The 24,555-nt window shown below is 50.3% G+C and overlaps 1 protein-coding gene across 4 annotated transcripts in view; it reads left to right on the forward strand.

Moving 5' to 3' along the window:
* FLVCR2 (FLVCR heme transporter 2) overlaps positions 1-24,555 on the forward strand; it is a 50,550-nt gene that overhangs the window by 15,852 nt on the left and 10,143 nt on the right. For 2 of the 4 annotated variants that reach the window (XR_008444731.1, XM_054026058.1), the window contains exons 2-9: positions 2,744-2,885; positions 9,094-9,234; positions 12,968-13,035; positions 14,588-14,691; positions 19,984-20,094; positions 20,920-21,025; positions 21,649-21,760; positions 22,176-22,231. Coding sequence is in view for 2 of the 4 variants with exons in the window: in XM_054026058.1 (XP_053882033.1) it covers positions 2,744-2,885; positions 9,094-9,234; positions 12,968-13,035; positions 14,588-14,691; positions 19,984-20,094; positions 20,920-21,025; positions 21,649-21,760; positions 22,176-22,231 (840 nt within the window). In the remaining 2 variants the exon portion in view is untranslated. Of the gene's footprint in view, positions 1-2,743; positions 2,886-9,093; positions 9,235-12,967; positions 13,036-14,587; positions 14,692-19,983; positions 20,095-20,919; positions 21,026-21,648; positions 21,761-22,175; positions 22,232-23,037; positions 23,251-24,036; positions 24,207-24,555 lie in introns of all 4 variants that reach the window. The other 2 variants (XR_008444730.1, XM_054026059.1) reach the window with 2 other exon arrangements.

The following is a 24,555-nucleotide window of genomic DNA, read 5'->3' on the forward strand; positions in this document are numbered from 1 at the left end:
GCATGAATTACTGGGGAGTTTTATTTGTTGTCCAAGATCACACAATTGTCCACTCTGTCTTCCAAGTCCCTTTCCCTTCCCTCTCTGTGCATCTCCTTCATTGCCTGTAAAATGGGGATACTGATACTAGCTGACCCTCTCAATGGAGGACTGATAAGATATTGAGGTCTATAGAAATGCTCACTGTTGTTACAGTGGAAGCTAAAACTTTACAGCAAAACTAATAGGTGTGTTGTGATTATCTTTCTGTGATCGGGGTGGGGAAGGTCAACACTTCATAAGGTTCCCTTCACTGGGACAAGGGACTATCTGATGATGATGATAAATGCATCTCTCTATAACAAGGAAGTTGCCCTAGCTTGAATGCCCCCTCGTTTCCATATTTTTCATAGCTTCTACTTCCTCTCCCACTGTGAGGATGGGTTTGTGGATGCTCTGTTGGTGATGGTGAAGCATGAATAACTGGGGTTGAGTAGGAAGAAGGTGGCACAATTTTCATTGCTTCTACCATTCTGGTTAATTTGATGCTGCTAAGTCACATTCAAATGCTTCAGGCTTCAGAAGAGATTTGGAAATGTGTCAGGCAAGTGAGACAATTGCTTAAGGTGCTGCTTTGCAGCTATCTTTCTGCAGCTCCTAGAAAGCCTTGTGTGTGCTTGGTTGAGCCTGTCACTGCCTGGACAATTTTTTAGCTTGAAAACTAGATAACGGAGGAACTTAGTGCAACATTGAAGTGAGTAACCACTTCTGCGCCATACAGGGAAGTGTGTGTAAATAACCTCTCTCTGGGAACTGGCAAGAGTTGGGCTGTCCCCAGGCACTCTTTTATGATGGTGGGGGAGATGAAGGGGTGAAGAGCACTGGCACACAAAGCTGGAGGAGTGGGTAAAGTAAATATTCTTGTTGGGAGCTGAGCCTTGGTTGCAACATAGCTGCACGCAATGAAATGTGGACAAAAGAGCAGCTTTTGTAGGCAGCCACGAACATGTTGAGTGCATTTTGACTCCCCCTTTATTAGACAAGGGCTCAGGCATTTGGATCAAAACAGCAAAGCTCTCTCTGCTCTTTGAGGAGGGCATTTTAGGCTGGTGTCACTATTAGTCCCAGATACTTGTGAGTACTTGGTCTACTGGTGTAAGCCTGATCTGCTGTAAGGGTAAGAGTGTCTCAGCCCTTTCCAGAAGGGGTCGCTATTGGATGTGTCATAGCCCTAGTCAAGCTCCCCTTTCTGGACCTACCAGGCTGCTGTGTTTGGATCCCAACACACTGGGCCCATGCGCTTTTAAGCCTCCCTTGGTCTAAGTAGGCTCCAGCACTGTGTCTTTCCTTGGCCTCTCTGGCACACTTCCTGGACACAGCCTGTCTGTTACCCATTCACAGAAATGGGATCTCACCTAGAGTTACCATCTTTTCAAAAAGCAAAACCGAGACACATGCAGGAGCACTGGATCCCCTGCTCCTCCTCTTCCCCCAGAGACCCCACCCCCGGCCAGGCCAGAAGCTGGAGCTGGACAGTGCTAAGAGCTGCCCAGGGAGCCCAAGCTGCTATGGGGAGTCCTGGACCTAACCTAGGCGGGATGCCCAAGAGCAGCCCCCAGTCTGTGTCCCTACCCATCCCCAACCCCCCGGTGATCAGTCTCCTACCAGGTGATCTGTTGCTTAATTACCAGTAGGGTGACCAGAGAGCAAGTGTGAAAAATTAGGACGGGGTGGAGGGTAATAGGAGCCTATATAAGAAAAAGACCCCAAAATCGGGATTGTCCCTGTAAATTTGGGACATCTGGTCACCCTAGTTACCAGCCTGGAACAGAATTTGTAAATTGTGCATCGTCCGTTTCCCCAAATTGTCACAAGGTGAAAAAGGAAATGCCACCCTCTCCCCCCGAGACTGACAAATTGGCAACTTATGAGCCAGTGTATGCCATGGGGCTGCATACAATTTTCATGGTGATGTCAATGCCGCCAATTAAAAAAAAAAGTATATCTCCATATATATCTCATAGAGCTGGAAGGGACCCCAAAGGGTCATCTAGTCCAGTCCCCTGCCTTCACTAGCAGGACCAATTACTGATTTTGCGCCAGATCACTAAGTAGCCCCTCAAGGATTGAACTCACAACCCTGGGTTTAGCAGGCTAATGATCAAACCACTGAGCTATCCCTCCCCCTCTCCATGGTCACAGGTGCTGTGCTTGTTGGACACTGAGTGTAGCCAGGCCAAAGAAGCAGATGCCTCTACTCACAGCCTTTCAAAGTAGGACATCTCCGAATGGAAACAGGTGCTGAGCCTCAGCAAATACATTTTTGGATTTAGGATCTTACCGGTCTTAAGGATTTCAAACCCTTTGTGTGGCTTTTGTTGCTCACTTTCCTCTTGGACTTAAACTTCTTAGACTGATGTGAGCCAGTGGAGAAGTTGACAGAGTTAGCAAGGCAGCTGGGGTTGGTTAGTGTCACTGCTACAGCTGTGGAGCCAGTAGGGTACACTTTCACACTTGTTATTTGTTGTGGATTCTGCTCAGACAGTAGTTAGTTTCTATTTCATTTTGATTGTTGGATGACTGAGTAGAGGATTTTTGGTTTGAAGACAAACTTGGACTGGCCCTGGCGAGCCTCTGACCATGCAAACGCAGGTCACATCTTGGAGCTGAGTCCCTTGATGGTGGTCCTAGCCTGGGGATCGGGGAGGAGATCCCCCTCACTCTCCATCTAATTCTCTCTCTCTCTCCTGATCTCTCTGCTCAGCTTGGAATTGCAGTGGGCTTTGTTCTCCCTCCCGTTCTGGTTCCCAACTTGGAGGACACAGAACAGCTGGCCTACCACATCAGCATCATGTTCTTCATCACTGCAGCCGTGGCAACGGTGCTCTTCATCCTTGTCATCATTGGTAAGGAGGTGAATGTAAATGTGTGGGAGGGATCATGCCGAGAGGACCAGATTGTGTTTATGGGTCTCTGTATCAGGGAGGGAATGGGGCAGCCCACTTGGTTTGGTTTGGGGCAGTGCCCCAGCATAGCACCTGCTTCTGTTCACATACCGGGTTACTTCTTCTGTTAATGTTAAAGCCCATAGCTTCCCATCCCCTGAAGAGGAGTGAGACTGATGCGCATTCTGGAAGTCTTCTTAAATAGCATGGATCAGTTACTTCTGTACTCATCACCCAACAGCCAATCTCCATTCCCAAAGTTCAGTACATTGACACATCAAGAAGTTCTGGATACCCTAAAGGAATCTCGACCCAAGACTTTGGAATCTGACCCATGCCCATCCTGGTTAGTGAAAGAGAATCATGAACAACAGGGTCCACCCATTACCAAAATAGACAATGCATCATTCAGAAATGGAATCTTCCCTTCCTCTTTCAAACATGCAGTAGTTCAACCAGCATTGCAGAAACCCAGCCTGGATACATGGGTTCTAGCCAACAAACCTTCCACTCCTCACTCATAGAGGAACTAGCTCTAGGCCAACTACAAGCTCATCTAATTGAAGCTAACTTTCTAGACCTAGCACAATTTGGATTCAGGCAAGCACATGAAACTGAAACTCCTTTAGTGACAATGATGGATAATCTGCTATCAGTGGATAGAGGGCAGACCTCCATTCTCATCCTCTTGAATCCCTGCAGCATTCGACTCTGTTGACCATGAGATATTGCTGTATCATCTGAGAGAGATGGCCGGAGTCCAAGTAATGTGTTTAAAATGGTTTGAATCCTTCCTGGAAGGATGCACCCAACAAGCAGTGTTGGGAAACTGCACCTCCACCACTAGACCTCCTCATAATTGGAGCCCCACAAGGATTAATTCTCTCTCCGGTCCTTTTTAACATCTACATACAATCACTGGGAGAAATAGCCAGACGACATGGACTCAAGTACCAGCTGTATGCAGAAGATCCACAGCTCTACCTGTCCTTCACCACATGTGATCACACCACTAGCACCAAAATGTCCCAATGTTTGGACAAGATCAGCCCATGGATGGAAAACAGCTGGTTAAAGCTGAACCTGAGAAGGGCAGAGGTGATGCCAGTGGACAGAGCAAAGCACTTTGAAGAGTTTGCAGCCATGGTGCAGTTGTTATGCTCATACTAAGCACAGTTAGCATATGTTTACACACACACACACACACACACACACTCACTCACTCACTCACTCCTGCAGTGATGTTTATAGTTACCAGTCCAGAGTCTGGATCAATCTAGTGGCCAGCCAGATTGGTCGCAGAGGGGAGCAGGGCTCTATCGGTCGTGATCCAATGCTCCTGGAGTGTGGTAAGATGAAGCACCCTGTTCTTATAGGTTTTTTTTCCTCTGTTGAAGCCTATGGATTTTGCTGTATCAGTTTGTGACTGGTTACTTCTTAATTGGTATAAACATTCCAATACACCTCCTTTCCGATTTAATCAATTGTCCTTGGGGTGCCAGCCTTTACCTCAGGGCCGTCAATCTGCCCTTCATTATGGATGCGCGTTGATGATTCTTTGATGTCCTTTAAGTCTCTTCACTCCTTCCTTGACTCTGGCTATAACAATGGCCTTCACACCTTACCTTTCCTGATGCATACATTCCTCATTCACGCAAACAGATTGAGAATACAAACAGTAGTATTTTATATCGAGCAAAAAGGCATTGCAAATTAAACCTTGCTAAGTTTTACAATCAATAACCAAGACAATTTACATTGAGACCCAGGCCTTCAATGTTCCTCTAATCTACTTAATATAGACACAATAGAGAATCCTGTCTCTTACTTACTAAAACTTTAAGACAAAGAAATGTATATTTAACTAGAGTGCCTATATTGTAATTCATATAGGAAACCATAGTAGACATTATAATTTATCCTAAAACAAAAGGGTGACCATAATCAGTCATAAGGATTGTTCTGGTCTGTCATTCCTTTCTGCTATTCAAAAAGGGTGGCTGACAGGATGAAATCAAATAATACATTAATTCTCATAGTACATTATAAAATCCAGCTCCTACACAGTCTCCTTTGAACGCACACACCCACAATTGGTCAGTTTGTTCAAAAGTTTAGGAATGTTCTTAGATTCCTCGCTGAAACACTTAGTTCTCACATAGCATCTGCAAGTAATGCTTTCTAATCTCTCAGTTGGCGAGGAGACTCTGTCCCATCCTGGTAGATGATGACCTGGCCTCAGTTATTCACACCTTTACTTCTCAGGTGGACTACAGCAATGCGATATACCTGGGAATGAAGTCTTCAGCACCTAGGAAACTCCAACTAGTACAGAACACTGCAGCATGTCTCCTCAGCAGGACAAGCCAACATGAGAAAACCTGTCCTCTACTCTCCCATGGAATTTCAGATCAAATTCAAGATCTTGGTCCTTATCTTGGAGGCACTTCATGGCCTGGGTCTAGCATGTCTAAAAAGATCACATAAAGTTCTGAGATGAAGACTGTGGTTGACAGCTCTGCTCCTTTGGTACAATGTAACTCTCTATAATAAAGGTCTTCTCATCTGGGCAGGAGACAGAACTTTATTGGGGGGCTGGTCTGTGGAATGAACTCCCCCAAGAACTAAGGACAATAGAATCATAGAAATGTAGGGCTGGAAAGAACCTTGAGAGGTCATCTCATCCATTCTGCCATGTTGAGGCGGGATTAAGTATACTTAGGCCATGCCTAATGGGTGTTTGTCTAACCTGTTCTTAAAAACCTCCAATGAGTGGCATTCCACAACCTCCCTTGGAAGCCTGTTCCAGAACTTAACTACCCTTATAGTTAGAAAGTTTTTTTCCTAATATCTAACCTAAATCTCTCTTGCTTCTGATTTGCTTGTTGTCCTGCCGTCCTCAGTGAGTAAGGAAGAACAACTGGCCACCCTCATCTTTATAACAGCCCTTAACATATTTGAAGACTGTTAGCAGTCTACCAGACCATCACAAACCTCCCTCGCCCTCCATTCTAAGTGCAAGGCATACTTCTTCGACCAGCCTTCTCTAATATATATACAGAGCAACACATATATTTTATAAAACAACAACAAACAAGCCCTAAAGTCCTACTAAAACAAAACACTCCATTGCACATGCTTCTTCCTGTGGGGAAAGGATAAGAGAAGAAACAACATGTGACAGATGTTAGTCATGTTACTTAATGTGCTACTGGAAGGTGCTCAGGTGATAAGCACAGTGCAAAAATCTAAATGGAATCAAGTTATCCCCTGCAGCCTTTGTCAGCCTGTCTGAAACCCCTGGAATGAGCAGAACCTGTCAGAGCCAGCGTAGAAATTGCACCAGCAGGCAGGGTGCTGGGATCAGTCCCTGGAGAGCTGGAAATGCCCTGGAGCTGCTCCCCTCTCAGGGGAGAACAGAGGGCAATGCCATGGTACAGGAACACACTGTGCCCCGCTGGCAGGGGAGAAGCCAGTGATGGGTGGGAGGGAGAAGGGATTAAGGACAGAGAGTGGTGTAATGAAACCTGATAAACCATTAGATTAGAGGTGAGAGACCCCTCTCCAGCCATAAAGCCATCCAGGGGAGTGAATGGAAGCCAGGTCTCTAGCCTGGCAAAGCAGAGCATTAATCTGAGACCTGTTGAGTTCTATTTTATTGTAACCTCATCGCCCCCCATCCCATTCATCTTTCATCCACCTGTTGTGCCCTGCTTGACATGCAGATTGGGAGAGACATGAACTCTCTGGGGCGGGGACTGTTATCTTTTTTCTATGTCTATACAGCACCTAGCACAGAGGGAACCTGTTCCTTGGTTGGGGTTCCTAGGTGCTCCCCTAATATAAATAGCCACCTCTAGGGAGGTTGGCCAGACGAGCCTGGGTCCTGGAATGAAAACCAGGTCTCTGACCTAGCAGAGCAGAACACTATTCCCTAAGGCACCAAGCCTGGCCAGGGAGTGAGGGCCTGGAGTGCAATCTGGCACAGCACAGGGCCGGCCATGTTTTTCATTTCCAACATCCCTCTCACTCTGTCACCCCCAACTGCATATTTTGAAGTTGGCAGCTTATTGCCTTGTGTAGACAGGGATGTTAATAGGCCTGTTAGCCTTCTGTGGCTGGCACCACTGCTGAGTAGGGTTGCCAAGCCTCCTGGATTGGCTTGGAATCTCTCAGAATCGATATCCCAGTGGCTACTGAAATCAATCCAGGAGATTTTAACAGGCTGCTAAAAGTCAAGTCGGCGGTGCAGTGGGGCTAAGGCAGGCTCCCTACCTGCCCCGGCTCCACATGGCTCCTGGAAGTGACTGGCACGTCCCTCTGGCTCCTAGGCTCAAAAGATGCCAGGGGGGTCTCTGCATGCTGGTTTCACCCCGAGCGACGACTCTGCAGCTCCCATTGGCTGGGACCCATGGTCAATGGGAGCTGCGGGGGCGGTGACTGCAAGCAGGGGCAGCGCGCAGAGCTGCCCGGCTGCCCCTGAGCCTAGGAGCTGGACACGCTGGTCGCTTCTGGGAGCCGCCCAAGGTAAGCGCTGCCAGGCTGGAGCCCACACCCCAAACCCCCTCTCACACCCCAACCACCTGCCCTAGCCCTGAGCCCCCTCCCACACCCAAATTCCCTCCTGGATCCTGCACCCTGTCAACCTGCTGCCCTAGTCCTGAGCCCCCTCCTGCACCCCAAACTCCTCCCGTACCCCAAACCCTTCCTGGAGCCTGTACCCCAACCCTCTGCCCCAGCCCTGAGCCCCCTCCTGCACCCAAACTGCCTCCCAGAGTCCTCACCCCCCACACTCCAACCACCTGCCCCAGCTGGGTGAAAGTGAGTGAGGGTGGGGGAGAGCAAGCGACATAGGGATGGGGAATGGAGTGAGTGGGGGACAGGGCCTTGGAGAAGGGGCAGGGTAGGGGCGGGGCCTTGAGGTGGGGCAAGGGTGTTTGGGTTTGTGCCAAGCCTACTGCTGAGCACTGAACAGCTATAAAATTTCAACTGACAGGCAGTGACTTTCTCAGCTGCTTCCTCTGAGGGTAGGGGCTGGTAGTGCTGGAGTTTCCTTTATCTTAGGGTTACCATATCTCATAAATAAAAAAAGAGGACCCTCCATGGGCCCTGGCCCCGCCCATTTCCTCACCCTAGCCCTGCCCCAACTCCGCCCATTCCCCGCCCTAACTCCGCCCCTCCTCCCTCCCACTCCCAGCCAGGGGGAAAGGGCTGCCCCAGCGCTACCGGCTTCAGGGTTTGCCAGGCAGCCCCCAGACCCTGCGCCCCCAGCCGGCGCTTCCCCAGCGCAGCTGGAGCCCGGGAGGGGAAGCGCCCAGCCGGGGGCGCAGGGTCTGGAGGCTGCCCGGCAAACCGTGAAGCCGGTAGCGCTCGGGCTTTGGGCAGCCCCTATGCCTCCGGACCCTGCGCCCCCAGCCGGGCACTTCCCCTCCTGGGCTCCGGCAGCACAGGGTCCGGAGGCACGGGGGGCTGCCCGAAGCCGGTAGCTCTCGGGCAGCCCGGCTCTTAAACAGAGCCGAAGAGGAGCAGAGCCTCCAGCCGCGGCGGCTCTGCTCCTCCCCGACTCTTCGGCTCTGTTTAAGAGCCAGGCTGCCCGAGCGCTACCGGCTTCGGGCAGCCCCCGTGCCTCCGGACCCTGTGCCGCCGGAGCCCAGGCGGGGAAGTGCCCGGCTGGAGGCGCAGGGTCTGGAGGCACGGGGGCTGCCCGAAGCCGGTAGCTCTCGGGCAGCCCGGCTCTTAAACAGAGCCGAAGAGTCGGGGAGGAGCAGAGCCGCCATTTTCCCGGATATGTTCAGCTTTTTGGCAATTCCCCCCGGACGGGGGTTTGACTGCCGAAAAGCCGGACATGTCCGGGAAAAAGAGGACGTATAGTAACCCTACTTTATCTTAGATTTCAGAGTGATAGCCGTGTTAGTCTGTATCAGCAAAAACAATGAGGAGTCCTTGTGGCACCTCAAGGATTCCTCACTGTTTTGTTTTTGCTTTATTTTAGAGAAACTCCTTCCCTTTGTGTCCCTAAGGAAGCTCACAGGAAGGTTAGAACACCAGGGAGGACTGTGTTTTTTATAAACTTTGGTTTCCCTGCCTCACCCCACAACATCTCCCCCACTCTCTGGGCCCAGACTCCCTGAGGCCCTGTAACTGACAGGTCCATTCTGTTTGTTTCCAGTGTTCCAGGAGAAGCCCCTGTTTCCCCCAAGCCGGGCCCAGGCCTTGATCCAGTTGAAGCCACCTGAGGAATATTCCTACGTGCAGTCCATCCTCAGGCTGCTCCGCAATACCAATTTCGTCCTGTTGATAGTCGCTTATGGTAAGGTCCAGTCTCAGCTCTGCAAAGTGACAGGTGAAGGCGGAGATCTTCCTGCTACTGTGTGTGCCAGGATGGGTCCTCCCTTGGCAGTGCTGACCAGTATCTGGCCTGGGCTGCTAGCAGGAGAAAGATCTTCCTTGCTCACAGTCCCTCCCCCAGGCAGCTCTGGGAGCAAGTAATTATCTGGAATAACCTGTTCACTTATAATATGGGCAAAGAGCTGCTAAACTTACACAGCCAATGGCAAGTGTGTGGCCTCCAACAGACCCTGTGGAATCAGCAAGGGGGTGGGATTGTGGAGGACTAGAGTGGGTATGGACATAGCTGTGGTCTCCAGGAAACCCCCACCCCCAAGAAGCCAGAGGGAGGGAGTTTAAGGTCTCCTCTGCTTGTGTCTGTCCTGCTAAGTCTGGGTCAGCTGCTCACTTCTCCCTCTGCAGCACTCTCGGAAATGGGCCCCTTGATTTGTTTGAATGGGTATGGTGGGGGAGTGAGGTGCAGGTTCTTCTTTTGACACTGTAATTTTGTAATCTGAGGAAGCACTTCCCCTAGTAAGAAGGGGAGGATGACTTTGCTATGGTCTATTGGCTGCGCTCAGTGCCTTAAGTGACCCACCCAAGCCCTGAACAGCAGCCTCTGTACCCCAGTAGGATGTATTCTAGCCAGCTGCACGGAACTCTAGGAAGTTGTTCTGTGTGTGAATGTGTCACACTTGGTTCTAGGTAAAAATGGTTTTTGGCATAGGCTGGCTCTGTTCTCAGTGCCTGGCAACAGAAAACTCCTTGTTGGAGAAGCCCCTCAGGAGAAGGTAAGAATGGGATACACAGTACATAGGGAAAGCTTCTGGTTGGGTCTGTAGCAGTCTGGGTTCTCCAGCCCCCTCACAGGTTGTTCTGCCAACACAAGTGGCTAATGGAACATCTGAGTGATTAACAAGGCCTGGGGACAGTGTGATGTTTGCTTTGGAGCTGCAAAAGGCCTATTAGGTCATTTCGTCCTTTCTCCTTGGGGAGTGCAGTAGAGCTTTCTAAAAGTGACCCTCAGATCTCCCAGGTTACTCCTGCCTTGCCATTACATTTCCCAGATCACTCAGTCCTGTACTGCACCTTCTCTTCCCCTCTCCCATCTGTCTGCCCCTGAGCTTCATAGCGAGGAGCTGGAGACAGTCCCAGGATTGTTCTGTGTCTGCTGCCCTCTGAGAAAATCAGATACAGACGCTGGCTGAAAGTCTATCCTCGATGTGCCCATCAAACTGTGTGGGTGTAAGTGTGAAGAAGGGGAAGGGATTAGTTACTAATTAGAGTGACCCAGTGCTAGTGATGAGAAGGGCCTCAGAGTTTCTTTAGAATCTGATCTTCCTGGGATAATTCCTCCCTTTAGAGTCACTGGGGGATTTGAAAGGCTGTTTAGTGGCTTCGACACTTCAACTTCTCTTCCTCCTGGCTTGTGTTTTTTTTTCTCCTCTGCTCACTTGGCTCTGCCTGACTCACCCTTGACTTTCAGTTCCCTAACAACAAAGATAAAGTGACTGAGACGGCCCCAAAGCAGTGACGTGCTTTGTGCGTGTCTGAGGGCTTGTCTGCACTTACAGCGCTGCAGCAGTGCATGTAGCGCTTAGTGAAGACGCTACCTATGCTGATCAGAGAGTACTCCACCTCCCTGAGAGGAGGTAGCTATGTTGATAGGTGAAGCCCTCCTGTTAAGATAGTGCTGTCTACCCCAGGGGTTAGATTGGTATAATTGCATGTATTGTTTGACATGCAGCTTTGAGCTGAAACAACAGTAGGTAGAGGACATGTGCTGACCTTTCATGCTCCTTCTTCCTATCTCTGAAGCTACCGGTGAAGTGAAGTGTCCCTGCACGTCCACCAATGTTATATATGCCATCATGTGCCAGCAGTGCCCCTCTGCTATGTACATTGGCCAAACTGGACAGTCACTACGTAAGAGGATAAATAGACACAAGTCAGATATCAGGAATGGCAATATACAAAAACCTGTAGGAGAACACTTCAATCTCCCTAGCCACACAATAGCAGATGTAAAGGTAGCCATCTTACAGCAAAAAAACTACATGACCAGACTCCAAAGAGAAACTGCTGAGTTCCAGTTTATTTGCAAATTTGACCCCCATCAGATCAGGATTAAACAAAGTCTGTGAATGGCTATCCAACTACAGAAGCAGTTTCTCCTCCCTTGGTGTTCACACCTCAACTGCTAGCAGAGCACCTCACCCTCCCTGATTGAACTAACCTTGTTATCTCCATACTGATTTATACCTGACTCTGGAAATTTCCATTACTTGCATCTGATGAAGTGGGCATTCACCCACGAAAGCTTATACTCCAATACTTCTGTTAGTCTTAAAGGTGCCACAGGACGCTCTGTTGCTTTTTAGTAAACTCTGTGTTCCAGAGTGGGGGGGTGAAGTGGGACAACAGCCTCGCCAGGTTCCTCTGCCCATTCCTGCCAGGGCCAAATCTTGTGAAGATCAAGGTTCAACACTGGGGGGTGTGTTCCTCCTACCGGCTCCCATTGAAGAGTTTTCCCTGGTGTCCCTCCTATCTTATCTCTCTGGAGGTTACTGACCCACCTGGAACTCACTATTGTACTAGGTGGCTTTTGGTGTGAATGGGATAGGTTTTTCCTGTCCGGAGAACATGTCAGGAACTGATAACCTGCTGATCCCCTCCTTTGCTACTGCGCCTCTCAGGAGTTCGTGACATTCAATCTGGCTCAGTCTCCCTTGGGGCCATGTGTGTCTGTCTGCTGGATATATTCTACTCTAGCTAGATCCCTGTATCACACTCATCACCATGGCCTAGTTGAATGTGTTGGCAGAGGCTGGACATGAGGGAGGTGTGAACTCCCCTCCAGCTGCTGCTTCTGTACCACTCAAGGCTTTTCACTGTCAAAGAGCTTCATAAACGTTGATGTGTGCGGTGAGGGTGTTGCCACTCTACTGTTGGGGGAAACTGAAGCACGGGGCGGGGAAGTGACTTGCTGCAGGTTGCAGAGGCGGAGTCAGTGTCAGAGCTGGGATTAGCCTGTCTCCCCATCCTGTGCTCGGGCTACTGTATTGCTCCTTTCTACTGTACCCTGGGGTGCTTCCTGCTGTTCACTCAGGCTTTGGGAGAAAGAGAGAGAGGATGGGGATGTGGGAATTTTGCACTTTACTGGGCTTTAAGGATTGCAGATGTCTCAACACAGGGACTTTAAACTTTGTTTATCCTGAGCATGGGGATGTGTGGGCTGACTGGTGAAACCTATGATCCCCACCCACCATCACAGTGATCACTGAAGCCTTAAAGAGAAACCAGCTGCAAATGTGAATCTCTTTCTGAGAAGAGGATTGAATTGACCATTATGGGTCTTGTCCACATGGGAAAGCTTTTTCAGCATAACGTTTATGGTGAGAATTTAAATCAGTAGAGTAATACTACTATGACCCCCGTGTGGACACTTTTATTCTGGTGTAAGGGTGGCTTTTTTGGTGTAGCTTGTGTTCCTTGGGAAGGGGTTTAAGCTAACGCAAAGTGACCCTTATAGTGGAATAAAGTGTCCACACAGGGGTAGGGTTATACTGGCATTACCATCTCTTTGATGGGTCTCTTCCGCGTCTCTGGATTAGAACATCCACACTCAGTGGCGCCTTCTCTAAGTCCCCAACCTTTCTTCACCCAGCAGGAGAATGGCAGGCTGTGAATGTGCTGTGTTTTTATCCACCTCTCAGGTTTGAACACTGGTTGCTTCTACGCCCTGTCCACTCTGCTGAACCGCATGGTGATCCAGCACTATCCAGTAAGTACCTGCAATGTGCTCTCCTACATCATTGCTGTCAAAAGAACACGTGTATAGAACATCGTGTATAGAACACGATGCAACAGCACCTCCTGCTGGGAGAGTCTGGTATTGGAGCTACTGTGCGCTTCCTCTGCAGCAGCCAGCACTCCTATCCCTGTTCCTTACAGCATTTTCTGCTGGAAAAGAATTGGGCTGGTGAGCTCCACCAAGGGCTATGCCCTATACCATAATCAGTTGTGTTTTCTTCTGTTAACTCATTCAGTCACTGCTTGTGCCCCATTCCCCACAGCAGTGATTCTCAACCTTTTTCTTTCTGAGCACCCCCTCCAACATGCTATAGGAACTTCAGGGCATGAAATGTGGGGGGGTGTCTGGGCTTCAGCCACTGGGCCGAGGGGGAGGAGCTTGGGGCTCCTGCCCTGAGGGGTGCCTGAGCTCGGGACTCCGGCTGCTGGGCAGGCCTCAGGCATAGGCATAATTTGACTTGTGTTGCAGGGGCAGGACCCAGCGGGACTTGGGCCAGCTCCGCACAGTGGGATCAGGGGAAGGGAGCACCAACTCCAACCCCTGACTCACCTCAGCAGGCCAGCCAGGATTGCAGAGAGGTGCACCCAAAAATTATAACTCAAAGTGGGTGGGTCTCAGCTCAAAAAGTTTGAGAACTGCTCAGGGTGTGAGGAGGGGATAGCTAGGAGCTGTGTGCAGAGGGGAGTGTAGCTGAGGGTGCAGGTAGAGGGGTAGCTAGGGGTTGTGTGGTTGCTGCTCCCTGAAGGTTGTGTTGGCCCTGGAGCTGGGTCCCCCCGACAGGGCCGGCTCATACCGGCTGCAGGAGCAATCAAAGGGGGCTGAGAGCTGAGGAGCAGCCGCAGCCCCAGGCACTAGCAGCAGCAGGAGATGGGGGAGCACCGGGGCCCACCGCTTCATGGCACCAACCAGAGCAGCAGCTGCCCCGCACTGCCCGGCTCCAGCTTCCCGCCTCCGACCTGGCCAGGGGGAGAGTAGAAAGTGGGAGTGTGGAGCCACTCCCAGGCTGCCCCAGTCTGGTTACGGCACTGCAGTTTGGGGGGGCAAAGCCCCTCATACCCTCCCATACTGCGCCCATAGGTTCTGGGCTTTGCCCTTTGGGGCGTTCGGGCTCACAGACCCCCCGAAATTGGCTCATGGACCCCCAGAAGGCCATGGACCACCGATTGAGAACCACTGCCCTACAGCACTACCAGCTGGGAGCCTCCTGACAGTCATTGCTCCTGCACCTTTCACTATATTGCCTTCCCATGGAGGAGAGGGGAGTGCTCCATAGCTAGGGCTTCTGTAACATTCCCTAAAGCATCTCCTGTGGGGAAAGGCCAGGACTGGGATACCTAGGAGCATCTTTTCCCTGGGGTTACCCTACATTCCTAGTAAATCCTGAACAAGCTGACCCAAAGACCAGAACTGGACAGCAAGCTTTGAAAGGCCTTTAGTATCTCCTCCTCTGAGGCCCTTTTAGCCATCCCCACTTGCTTTTGGTCACTAACTAGTTCCTGTGTTGATGTGTGTCTTCCCATAGGGGGAGGAGGTGAATGCTGGAAGAATTGGACTCACCATTGTAGTGTCTGGCATGGCTGGAGCTCTACTCTCTGGCATCTGGTTGGATAAAACCAAAACCTACAAGTAAGTCTCTTGCACTCGTTTCTCCACAACTCCATCCTACTCTCTGCCACATGGAAGGCAAACCCCAGGGGAGGCAGCTCTGCCTTCCAATGGCTTGACAAGGTGGGTGAAGTAATATCTTTTATTGGGCCGACTTCTGTAAGCGAGACAAGCTTTCAAGCTTGTTACAGAGCTCTTCCTCAGGTCTGGGGCAGCGGGGTCGGGGAGAACAACTATGTTCCCACAAATCCAATCACCCTCCAGTAAAAGCATGAATTTGGAGCAGTATATTAGCTCATTTGGGAGTTTCCTGAGCCCAGGAGATACCAGCCACACTTTTTGGTTCTGGAGCTACTCATTCCTTCTTTGATGCACAAGAACTGGTACTGGAGCTACTTCTCCAGGATTCCTGTGTGCCTCTGGTTTATTTATGGTGTTTGTGTTTAGGGATTAATGGGTTTGGGTCTGGCCTATCATGAGGGTAGAGATTATTTGTGTGTGGAGAGACAAACACCCGCTTCCACCAGATAAGAACTTACCACAGAGCTGTCTTGTCAAGGGCTGTACAGAAGGAGCTGAAAGGAGGTGAGCTGCTTTTTGGGAGCTGGAGCAGGGCCAGAGCAACCTGCATAGGCAGGGAAGGCTAGGGTTAGGGTATGAATTGTGGGTGTGTGGGGGATTTCTTTGGGGAAGGGTAGGTGGGAGAGCAGGGGTCTGGAGCCCCTCCTCTTTGGGAGGAAGGGGGTGAGTTGAGGGTGCATTTCTCTTAGGGAAACAGAGTGAGGCAGACTTCCATGTCTGACTTCTTTCTTGCTGTCTTGTCTTGTGTCCGGAAGCTAAAAGATAGCAGTGTGGTGTTCAGCCCCTTCATGGCTCTGGCAGGTTCCCAGCACCCTGGGAAGGAAGGAGCAGAAATGGCCCAGGGCTACTTTGTCAAGGCTGAGATAGTTCCCAGTGTTGGAGGAATCCTACAGTACCAGACCTTTTCTCTGCCTCACAAACCAGCATCTGAGAGGCTCTGTTCTACTTAGTAAAAGGTCCATTGAGTCCTGTGCCCAGAGGCACTTTGTGTGCGCGTGTGTGACACTTTATTGAAGGCAGAGGCAGATGGAGTGATGTGTGTGGGGGTAGGAGCTGGGGTCAGATTAGGGTTTGGTACTTATGGGGACACTTGGCAGCACATGCTGCCATCTGTGAATGTGCAGCTAAAGGCCCCTGTATTGCCTGCAGCTTTAGACTGGGAGCTTTCCCAGGGGCCAAATCTTTCTTGGTGGGAGTCTCTGCTGCCCTAGTTCACTCAATCTTTATGCAGTGAGCCTTAACTGGCCTGGTTACAGTGAGCCCCTGTATGCCAGCCAGGGATCTGGGTGATCAACTTCCCCGCACCAGCTGACTTTGTTAAGGTGGTGCTAACCTGCTTTCCTTGCATGCCAGAGTAGACAGGGCTTTATTCTAGGAGTAGGAGATGGGAAGAAGGCTGCTTCCATGACCTTTCCCTTCCAGGACCCACCACAGCATTTATTCTGGCTTTGGTAGCATGGGCTATCCACAGCAAGGGAAAGCTTCCCAGGACCAGCTACCCCTAGGTGGGTATGTTTAGGGCCCACAGCTTGTTTGGGTATCCCCAGCTGTAGCTCCAGCCATTGGTACTAGCAGGTCCAGGGACCAAGTCTAGAGAAGAAACTGACCTTTTGGGCCAACCCTGAGATGGCAGATGAGGACTCATGGGGGAATTGGGGAGCAGGGAGAAAAGCAGGAGCAAATGATCACTAGACGTGCCGGCCAGTCACTTCCTGCTGTTTCTGGTGGCTGTGTGCAGCTGGGCTGGGTTAATGTGCATTTCTTTTGGCAGCTGTGGCTACTGTAGCCCTAGGAGGTGGGAACACACGCTGTCACTAACTGCATTTTTGCTGCTCTGTAATTTGCAGCCCCTAACAACTCTGTCATGCTGGCAACATGGCCCAGACTGGCACAGCTATGGCATGTGACATTCCCGACTCTCCCAAATGGAGCTATGTTGCTGCACAGAGATCACAGTGTAAGGGATTTGTGGTTGCACAGTAGGAGCTGGGAGCCCGCTCTCAGCAGTGTGAAAACAATCCCCCATTTGTTCGGAGGGCTGTGATCGCATGGAAGGGGCAGAATGAGCGTGTTTTGGCAGTGCTGGGATTGGCAGCATGTGTGCACTGAATGGGATAAATTAATCTCTGGTGCAACCCTGCTGACTAACTTTAGGGAGATGGTAGGATAAACATAGCCTAGTGTGAGGAGGGCACTGCCAGGAAATTGGGCTGGTTCAGGCTGTTCTTAGGGGTTTCTGTAAAACAGCAAATATTAACAGAACCTTTCCACTGAGAATACATTTAAAATTCTGAAAAAGCCTGTTGTTTTTTAAATTACCAGTCCCAAGAGGTCAAATGCTACGGTGATGGGGAGTTTGGGGGTCATACAGTGTCACGGACCCAAAGGCTGGGCCATGAGAATCGGGTAACAAAACTACCAAATCCTGTTACTTGCCAAGCTGAGTGAAAAGAGTGAACCTCTCCCTCCTCTTATCAACGTAGGGAAGTGCAGCACTCAAAGTGTGTTATTTACCTTTGAATTTGCATGAAAGACTAATGCCACTAGGTCCACTTCCCTGTCTCCCTTAGCTAGGAATGGAATGGCCATGCATTCTCTCCTCCTGTCTGTCAGGGGGGTCTGTGAGTTAGCCACAGGGTTGTGCTCTCATTGAATGTGGTCTGTCAGCAATGAAAAGCGAGTGCAGAGAGAGCATGCCAGCTCTCAAAATAACACGTTTTGGCCTCTAGCTTGGTTCCAAAGGTGGGTCAGTGGGGTATGTGTTCACTGTGTTGTGTGTAATTTCATCTGTAGTCAGATACAGTCTGTGGTGGAAACCAGAAAACTCCCTGCACCCTCAAGTTTCTGGTTGGGGGGACTTAGATAGTGGGAGGCCAGTGGCTTACTCCTGGGGGAATTCTGCCCCACTGTGTGTGTGCAGAATTCACAGATTTCTTTGCTACCCTGCAGAAAAATGACTTTCTAACAGGGAAGCAAAGGGAAGCTGCAAGAGTGGTCATGTGCCCCTCCCCAACAGCAGGGTCCTGTGTTTCAGGTGCCTGGAGCAGCAGGGGAAGAGGTAGATCACTGCAAGGGTTGGGGGTGTGGAAATGCCCTGCGCCAGTGCTGGGTCAGACCCCCCATGCCCAGCCAGAATCCCACACCCGACACCCCACCGTGCTGAGCCTTACCCCCTGCACCAGCCCTCTCCAGCCCCACCTGGTGGTTCCTACCCTGCAGCGGGCTCAGCTGCTAGTTCCAGCTGGGCTGGGGGTGGAGAAGAGTGCACTTCCCCTGCACAGATTGACAAGGGCAGGGTAAGACCCACCCCCAGAAATCTTCCCTGGCTCTGCACCTTCCCCCCTTCCCGCCCCCACGGCTCTTCAGCCGCGGGGGGGAGGGGTCACTATATGGGGAGCTGCTTCCCTGTCCATCCAACCCCCATGCATCCAGACGCCCCCATACACAGACACCGTCCCCGCACCCAGCCCTCCCTGCTGAGCCCCATCCCCCCTGCATCCAGACCCCGTCAAGCCCTTCCCCACCCTGCACCCTCATCCCTGCACCCAGACTCCCCCCGCTAAGCTCCCTGCACTCAAACCCCCACCCTGATGAGCCCCACCCCCATGTACCTGCACCACCCTGATGAGGCCCCTGCACCTGGGCCCCTACCCCACTGAGCCCCAACCAGCTGCACCCAGACTCCCATCCCACCAAGCCCCACTCTCCCTGCACCCAGACCCCCCCACTAATTCCCCCACACCCAGACTCTACCTGCTGAGTCCCATTCCCCCCCACTTTTAATTTTTAATCTAAAGTTAGGATTAACTGAATTATAAATGCTGTTTTGTTTTTAAATGCCCCTACTGGCAGGGGTCTTACTTAAATTTTACAAAACCAATATATGCAAAACCCCAAATTCTGAAAATGAAGGCCCTGATCCTGCAGATACTTAAGCAGGTGCGTAACTTGACTCACGTGAACAGTCCCATTGACTTTAATAATGGTTAGTGCTTACAGTTAAACATGCACATAAGTGTTTGGAGCATCAGGAGCTAAAATTGTAATTTTAATAAAAAAAAATCTCTTTGAGACATTAAATCTTTATCACTTCAAAACAAAATTGCTTCAGTGTTAGACTAAATAACTTTTCATTGTTTTCTGCACATTAAACAAAGATATTGTGAACTTTTTTATACATACCAGCCAAAACTTTCAAAACTAGGAGCTTAAAGTTCCATAGCCTGTATTTAGGCACTTAAGTGAGGTAGGAGCATAAGTCCCACTGACTTCAAAGTGTTCAAACCCCAATGGAGTATAGACTAGTCAAAGCATTTCACCTTTCTTGACTTGTGGCAGTTCAGTATATCAGAATGTGGGTGTTGGTTGCAAATATAGTAAAGGCGATTTGCTTATCAGTTTTGTGTTTTGAGCATGAGGTGTTCTTACAGTAAGGGTTTTGATGAGGCCCTGGGCTTGGTTTTTCAGCAAAGATTAGCATTTTAAACATGAAGCTTTTTATTAGAAAAAAATCTCTATGCAAAATGAGAACTAACAATGAGGATACTATAGAAGCAAGTACAGAGCATCTACTGTAGCAATTTTAAGCTATAAAATGGGAAGAAGGTAAAAAAATAGCAACATGTGAATAAAAAATCTGATTTAAAATAAAAATAGAGTTTTTTGAATGTTTGTTTTGTAAATCCAAGGGATTTTTTTTTAATTAACCCTGATAATTGTTTTACTTCCATCAGTTTCAGTTGGATACAGAATTCACCTTCGCTCCCTATCCCCACGATTGTGCTGTGCTGCTCTGTGCTGCTAAGCAGCTGCTAGGTGGGGGAAGTGATCTCTGTGTATAGGCTGGTAGAACCTAGGCTTATCCCTCGTCTTCCAGGTTGCCTCAATTTCCTTCACTACAGAAGAGATGTTCTTCCCAAACAAGGGAATCCTCCATTTGGTCTTGCACCATTGGGATACAGGGGAGTCAGGACTCCTGGGTTCCATTCTTGGTTCTGCCACTGACCTACTGAGTGACCTTGGGCGGAATCCCTTTCCGCTCAGTTGGCTCAGTTTTCCCTGTTGATGCGACAGGGATGCTGTTGTTCCTCTTCCTCCCAGAGAGATGGAGGGTTTTGAAGCTTCCCTTGCTAGCATGTGTAAAGTGCATTGAGATCCTTGGATGGGAAGGACTAGAGAAGAGTGTTGAATGAAAGCTAAAAGGCCTGTTCCTGACTGTGCCTTGTCTTGCAGGAAGACAACGCTGGTGGTTTACATCATGTCTCTGGGGGGTTTGGTAGCCTATACCTTCACCCTGAGCCTAGGCCACCTCTGGGTGGTCTTTGTGACCGCAGGCGTGCTGGGGTAAGTTCACATGCAGTCTGCTTTCCTCAGGATTTATTCTCCCTCCTAAGTGGGAGCCAACCCTAGGAAGGCATAGAGACTGCCCAATTTAGCCCAGGCTTTCTGCTGCCTCCCTCATTAATCTGGAAACACTCCTTCCCTCTGGCCCCTGCAGTGGCATAGAAGGGAAGGCAGAGGTGTCACAGCCCAGAAGCAGCAGGGGCCAGGGTGGGGCAGGCTCTATATAGCTCTTTCCTGGGAGGAGGAGAAGGTGTTGTATTCTCCCCAACTCTCTCCTGGATCCTCTGACTGGGAGAGCTGAGGGACGGGACGGGTGTAGCAGCCCCTACTACTCCTCCCTGTCCCAGCTGGCTCTGAACACTCTGCCAGGCTCCTTCCAGACATTGGAGAGAAGGATTGAGAACCATGGTGACAGCTGGGTTTCTAAAATAACCCTCGGCCGGGCAGCATCCCATCTAAATCACTTCCAGGCTTTTACTTTCCAAACTAGCATTAACATTCTGACTCCGATGCCACTGGCTGACCCCGCTTCCTGGCAGCAGTAGGTGGCTCCCTCCCCCCCATGCCTCTCTTCTCCCTGCCCCTGCAGGCCTGGCCCTCTGCACTACGGCTGCAGGCACAAACATTTGTGGGTTGGGACTAGAGTCCCGACCATGGCTGTGTGGTCAGTGAGTCAGGTGGCTGGAGGGACGGGATGTTGTTGGGGGACCAGTCTTGTGCAGTCACTGAGTTAGGAGGAAACAGGGATCAGAGCCACATAGTCCTTTCCCCACTTCTCCCTCCACCAGCTGCTGACTTTTTCCTTTTCTGTGTACTGCTGTGCAGATTCTTCATGACCGGGTACCTACCGCTGGGTTTTGAGTTTGCGGCAGAGTTAACCTACCCAGAGTCAGAAGGAACGTCTTCAGGCCTACTTAATGTATCGGCACAGGTATGTTCTCCCCCCACCTCGCCCAGCACTGCTAGAATGCCCTGCTAGGCCCAGGAGGATTCCTGTTCCACAGGGATATAGTTCATACCATTGGTCAATCCAGTGCAGTATCCTGCTCTGTCACAGAGAGCGTCTGATGCTCCAGAGAGAGGCCATGCTTCAGCCCCAGGCCTTTGCTTTCTTGTTTTATTGCTGTCAAAACTGGAATTTAATCTTCAACTTCAGTGGCCTCCACCCCCTCCCTTGCCCCAGAAAGTCCTTCAGGATGCTGGAGCTCCTTGCCCCTCTGCACTGTCACTCCCAGCAGTCTAGGATCCCCCTCTCCTTGGGTGACGGGGGATTCCAGCCAGCAGGCTCTATTGTCCTCCCCCTAGCCAGAAAGCAGCACATCATCCAAATTCAGCCCTTGTTTCTAACCCAGCTTCAGCTGAATGGACGAACGGCTGCAAGTCTGCGGGGGTTCTAAGTCCTTATTAGACCTGGCAAGCTGTTTAGTAAGCTGCCTTTCCCTGGTGAATCAGGGGCAAAGGGTGGGGGGGAGGGGGGAGAGGAGAGGCTGAGGGATGGTGGCCAGGCAAGGACAGTACAGTAGCTCCATTCCATTCCTTACTTTTGTGTTAAAGGTTTTCGGGATCATTTTCACCATTGCCCAAGGGAAGATCATCGATCGCTTTGGGACGCAGGCGGGAAACCTCTTTCTTTGCTCCTTCCTACTCCTGGGGACTTTCATAACTGGTAAACCAGCTTCCCCAGAGATTCCCCACCTGACTGTGACCCATGGGACTCGGCATGTGGAGTGAAGGCAGCGCTCCCACTGCAGCGCCTGCAGGGCTGTGCTGCTGATGCTTCCTTGTTGTGGCAGCTGGTCTGCGTCACTGGCTGAAGGTTCCAGTGGTGTGAGCTTTCCCAATGCTGTCCCCTATCCATGCTCCTGGCTGGGGACTCAGCCAGATGAGGCCACCACATGGCTGGGCCAGGATCTCCCTCTGCTGCCTGACTGCTATAGAAGTCCTATCTTCCTCATTCAGAACGGTGGATCCCCTGCTGGCCCCCAGTGTCTCCTTGAACCCTTTGCTGCCCCTGTGTAACCCCTGAGTTCTGTGAGACTTGCTTGTGTCCTTATGGCTCTCCTCTTCCCTCTACCTCTCAGTGTTCATTAAGGCCGATCTCCGGAGACAGCGGGCCAATATGGACGGTGAACAGACAGTGAGTAAATCCCCTTTGACCTCTGGCTCTGTCCCTACTATTAGCTTAGGGTGACCCCTGCTCTGTCCTCTCCCCATCTGTTGGAATCTCCGTCTCTGGGTCATTACCATAACAATCATGACTCTCTTCTGTTGTCCCCATGATTGGTTGTCGACCTGGCCAGGGGATGTTCCTTGCTGGAATTTGCAGCCCCGTGGCTGTGATCTCAGCCCTGCCAGGTATGGGGGTTTGTGGATACTCTAAGCTGCTCTCATTGGGTGTCACTGAACATTGGCCCCCAGGGAGCCTGCAGAGGTAGGCACGTGTCCTGTTTTTTACATTAATGGCTAGGGATAAATGGGGGAGGTGGGGGAAGAGAGATGCACAACCCCCGCTGCTTCTGCTGAGAGGGAGTTAAAACTTAGCATTGCCTTAGATAGGTCCATGTTTAGAGCATTGTGCAAACATCCTCACAGCCCCCTGAAAAGGTGGGTAATTGCTTGTAGCCCCATTTTGCTGTTGAGGAAAGTGAGTCACAGAAAGATGGTGTCTTATCCCAGGCTGCAGCAGGGATCAGTGGCATAGCTAGAATCAAACTCTGGTCATCCTGGCTCCCAGCCCTTTGCTCGGCCCACTAGATGCGGCTGCAAAGCACCTGTCTATGCTCCTAAATGCTGGGCACAGTGCTCCCATGCTCTGTGCAGTTAATGCAGCTCCATGTGTAAGAGAAGAGGCCTTTGGTGAATTAACCACTGTTGGATAATCTCAATGTTTCCCCCTTAGAGGGGTTGGTTGTTGTCCTTACTGGCTCTGGGCTCCTCTTCCAGGACGTAAGCAGAGACGTCCACCCAGCGCTCCTGAAGCAGTCAGTGTCCAAGGCTGGCAAAATGCATAAGATAAACTCCCTGCTGTATCGAATTTTACCTTTTTGGAAGACAGTGCCACCTTCCACCAGTTAATCTCTAACAGCGCCAATCTGGAGAGACCAGCGGCTCCAAGAGACCTCGTGGCCACCCTGCTCCAACCGTCAGCCCAGGAAGGTGTATTTTAAATAAAATATCTTTTATAGAAATAGCTTGGCACAAGCATAAAACATACTGGACAAAATATGCAAGGAGAGTTGATCCCCATGCAGCCCTCCAAATGTAATCCCGGAGCAGGGGTAAAAAACGGCCACCAAATCCATCCCATGTGGGGCCCTCCAGTGTATTCACCTAGGGGCCCCTTGTTTAACCTGTACTATAGCAGGTAACCTCCCCTGTTTGTTGAATCCAATAAGCGTCCTGGGGAGATGAGCCCCAATGTGGCAAACCGCATGGATTAAGGGACTGTGAAGCATTGAGCTCCCCAGCATAGTAATGCACACAGGAAAGCCTGGAAAATCACTAGCACTGTTTAGCTTGGTTGTAGAATACAGCTGGTCGCTACAGATACAAAATTGTCTGAATTGCTCCTGCCCCATGGCTTTCTTAAACCTCCCTTGGTCACTGAGGAGGGAATGCTGGATTAGCAGAGACCAGGTCTCCGAGGAAATGGATCTTCCAGCTCTAGTGCCAAAGATGTATTAATCTTGTGCCAAATTTCATCTGTAAGTCCATAATGCAACTGGGCTGCAGTGAAAGGTGCTAGTGCTGCTGCCTCTTGCTCAAAAAGAAGCTGTGGCAAGAGCCTGAAATATCCAATCTTTTAGGCAGCAGATGTAAAGACTACTGATAAGGCCCCTTTCTTTTATTAGCCACAAGGTCTCTTTCCAAATGAATTGCGGGCCTGTGCTCAGGTCAGATAAACTAATGGAACATTTTGTGAAAACCACAATTTTATTTTAGAGCCCTCATTTGGGAGGTGTTAAAACAAAGAGAAGGAGGCATAGCTGCTATTTCAATAGGACTCATCCTCCCCTCCTGTGGAACTGTCAGGCAGACCCAGGAACTAAACCCATTAAGAACTGGAGGGATATGCTGGTGGTGAAGGGTCTTCAAACATGGAATAATTCAGGGTAAATATCAAAACCGTCCAGGAGCTGCTCTCATTGGAGGCCTCCAAGAGACTCTCCTACAGCTCTGACCTCTGTCTGGCTTCTTTGCATGAAATTTATGACCCAGGTATTTCCCAAGCAAGCAAGTGGAGCAGGGCAGGACTAAGAGGCTGGGTCTATAACATACAGTGTCATAACGAAGAGAAGTTTTATGCACAGATTGAATAACTCCCAGTCCATAAACTTCCTCCTGTTGGTTGTATAGCCTGGGCTAGCTGGTCTCACAGTAAAATAAATGGACTAAATGGGAGTCTGGTCAAATATGCAAATACTTTAAGTCCCCACTTGAGCAGATTTTGATCTGTCTAAC

The sequence above is a fragment of the Malaclemys terrapin genome, chromosome 4, assembly GCF_027887155.1.
Source record: "Malaclemys terrapin pileata isolate rMalTer1 chromosome 4, rMalTer1.hap1, whole genome shotgun sequence".
In the NCBI taxonomy this organism is placed as follows: domain Eukaryota; kingdom Metazoa; phylum Chordata; order Testudines; family Emydidae; genus Malaclemys; species Malaclemys terrapin.